Source organism: Nicotiana tabacum, chromosome 16 (assembly GCF_000715075.1).
Source record: "Nicotiana tabacum cultivar K326 chromosome 16, ASM71507v2, whole genome shotgun sequence".
NCBI lineage: Eukaryota > Viridiplantae > Streptophyta > Magnoliopsida > Solanales > Solanaceae > Nicotiana > Nicotiana tabacum.
Window position 1 is genome coordinate 167,208,867 of NC_134095.1, and position 2,650 is coordinate 167,211,516.

The 2,650-nt window shown below is 33.0% G+C and overlaps 1 protein-coding gene across 1 annotated transcript; it reads right to left on the bottom strand.

Annotated features, from left to right (window-relative positions):
• Window positions 1–424: 424 nt before the first annotated feature.
• LOC107794610 (uncharacterized) lies at window positions 425–2,231 on the bottom strand. Its single transcript, XM_016617111.1, has 6 exons — window positions 2,065–2,231; window positions 1,840–1,953; window positions 1,141–1,429; window positions 880–979; window positions 626–774; window positions 425–577 (listed from the first exon to the last, which is right to left on the bottom strand). The coding sequence occupies exons 1-6, from the start codon at window positions 2,229–2,231 to the stop codon at window positions 425–427; spliced, it is 972 nt and encodes a 323-aa protein (XP_016472597.1).
• Between the last annotated feature and the right edge of the window lie 419 nt (window positions 2,232–2,650).

The window sequence follows — 2,650 nt, forward strand, 5'->3', positions numbered from 1 at the left end:
AATACAGCAGTTATTTGCAAGGATAATGATGCCATTTAAAATATCATTATAAGGCTACTGCATAACAATACAACTGAATACGTCTATCTAAAAAATTCTGTATAAGTTATTTCAAAAAACAATTAAGCTATCTAAATAAATAGCTTAATATATGATATAATGACATTAAAATAAGACTTGCAGTCATGCGTGTAGACATTGCCTCATTCAAAGTCAGCATCTCCTAGTATTTATTTTCAAGCGTTGTGTATGTCTGTGTAGCTTCTTTGCAGTTACTACAATTCCAACTTCCAAACATCTTCCTAACTTCTTCGAGGAAGTCGTATATTGGCAATTTCCTTGCTGACACTAGTGTTGCATTGATTGACTCAACAATATTTGACGCCATGGTCTATCCCTTGTTAACAGGTGCATACAACCTAGCCTACTTTTCGTATCCAGCTAACTCCAAGTATTCTTTCATCCTAATATCTACCTTCTCCACCTTCTCCGTCATACTGTCAAATTCAAATTGTGTGTATGCTTTCGCCATCGAGAAGTATATCTCTCTCAACTTTGCATGGCTCTTTTTGAATTTCTTTTATACGTTGTTCCATAGATGAAATATACAGGCAAAATGTGGTACATCTGGATACACTCTCGATACAGATTTAATGATATTCTCATTTATATCTGAAACGATGCACATGTTTTCCCTGTTACTGTATGCTATCTTGAATTGCTCAATGAACCATGTCCAAGCAGCATCGTTCTCTGAATCAATAACACCATATGCTAGTGGCAATATATGACATGTAAAGACAATTGAATACTTATTTTTAAAACATGTATTTCAATCTTTAGAATATTAAAAGAATTTATTATAATTCACGTACTCACCTGCACCATCCAACGTGCTTGCCGAGACAAATATCCCGGTGTAGTAAGATTTTAGGTGACTTTCATCCACAACCACAATGGGTCTACAATGATCAAACCCCTTTATAAAGGCATACAAAGATATATACACATACATGAACTCATTTTTGGGCGATTTTACCATTCTGATGTGCGAACCTGGATATGTTATATCTATTGTATATAAGTATTCTGATAATTTTTTGTATGAATCAGCCGGTTCACCTCTCAAAAATTTATTGCCTTTTCTTTAGCCCGCCACGCCAACATGTAGCTAACATCTACACCTAAATGTGATTTCACATCATCAATAATATCCTTTGGGGTGTATTTCCTCTTATGATTAGTAAGCTTAGGCCTAATCATACCACCTATAAGGCTGCTACTTGCCTGTCGCTGCTCATACACCTTGTCCTTAAGCGGGCATGTATAGTTATCAATGAACTCTCTCGTTTTGAATAGTTCTGATTTGTTAATGCTCGAAGCCTTAAACCTCCATTTACAATCTTCTGACATACATAATAATGCATAGCTGCAAAGAATTTATCATTATACATATGATTAGCATAAATGTTTACCAAAAAATGTACTCATATACACATGAATACATTCTGACATCTATATATAAAAATTATTATACAATTGAATACAATTATAGTTATATGCATTTAAATACAATGAATACAACTGAATACAATTATAGTTATATGCATACAATTAAATACAAAACAGTAAATAAAATAGGAAAATAATTAAAGCCACTGTAATGTAATTATACCAGTAAAATTCATATGAATACATATATTTAAAGACCATAAACAAACAAATGTTAAACACATCAGTGAAGATTAAGTAAAAATCCACAAATACGCATAAATACATCAACGTATAACTTACAACTCCAACCAATAATACAATATACTAAAAGAAATACACTCAAACCTGACAGTGTTAGACTTATCAACCCGGAATTGAAACCTTTGAGATATAGCATAATTCTCCATCACCTCTTTCAATGTAGCCTTATCCTTATATAATTGTCCAGCCATAACCTCCCTTTAATTAGTTTTTGAAATTATCAAATCTTTGTCCAGTTCGAATACCCCAATTGTTTGTCCTGAATTGACAAAATCTATAGCAAGTGTATCATATGTATCGGAATTATACCTTTGAACTGCTTCGTCTATTTGCACAATGTCGCATTGATTTAAACAACCTCCGGATACAAGTTCTTTTTCAATAGTTGTTATGCACAAAGGATACATCCCGAATTCTCTGTTCTCTTTTTTCAACTCTACATACACCCTGTAACCAATACCATTGTGTATTTCCATTGGCGTGCAATTTCCTTCTATTTTTATTGAATTTTAATAGACTTTGAGCTCAAATCTATGCCCAATTGATTAGAGATTGACGCAACCAAGTCATTATACGATGCATACTCCTTTATCAGTATTCCCTCAATTGAATAATCGACGTAATTGCTCTCAATGTTCCACTTGCCAGAATGTCGCAACAACAATGTTAAACTTGCCATATGTATAATGGAATTATACTGTATTTTGTATACAATTGTATCAATCGCACTGTTTTGTGGTTGAAAAGAGAATTGGGTACAGAAAAAAGGGAGAACTGAAAATTCAGATGTTGCTCTGGTTTTCGTTATTTTTCTTGTTGAATCGTGAATGGAAGAATACAGATTTATTGGCAATAGTTTGTGTAAGTTGAGTTAAATTAGGAGAATATCAGGTGA

What these genes read in the sequence shown, in the direction of transcription:
- LOC107794610 (XM_016617111.1), bottom strand. Translation starts at nt 2,231, where the DNA reads ATGGAAATACACAATGGTATTGGTTACAGGGTGTATGTAGAGTTGAAA. An exon ending in GATAAGTCTAACACTGTCAG is followed by an intron (nt 1,430 to 1,839) that starts GTTTGAGTGTAT and finishes AATTCTTTGCAG; the next exon opens with CTATGCATTATTATGTATGT. An exon ending in TATCGAGAGTGTATCCAGAT is followed by an intron (nt 578 to 625) that starts GTACCACATTTT and finishes AACGTATAAAAG; the next exon opens with AAATTCAAAAAGAGCCATGC.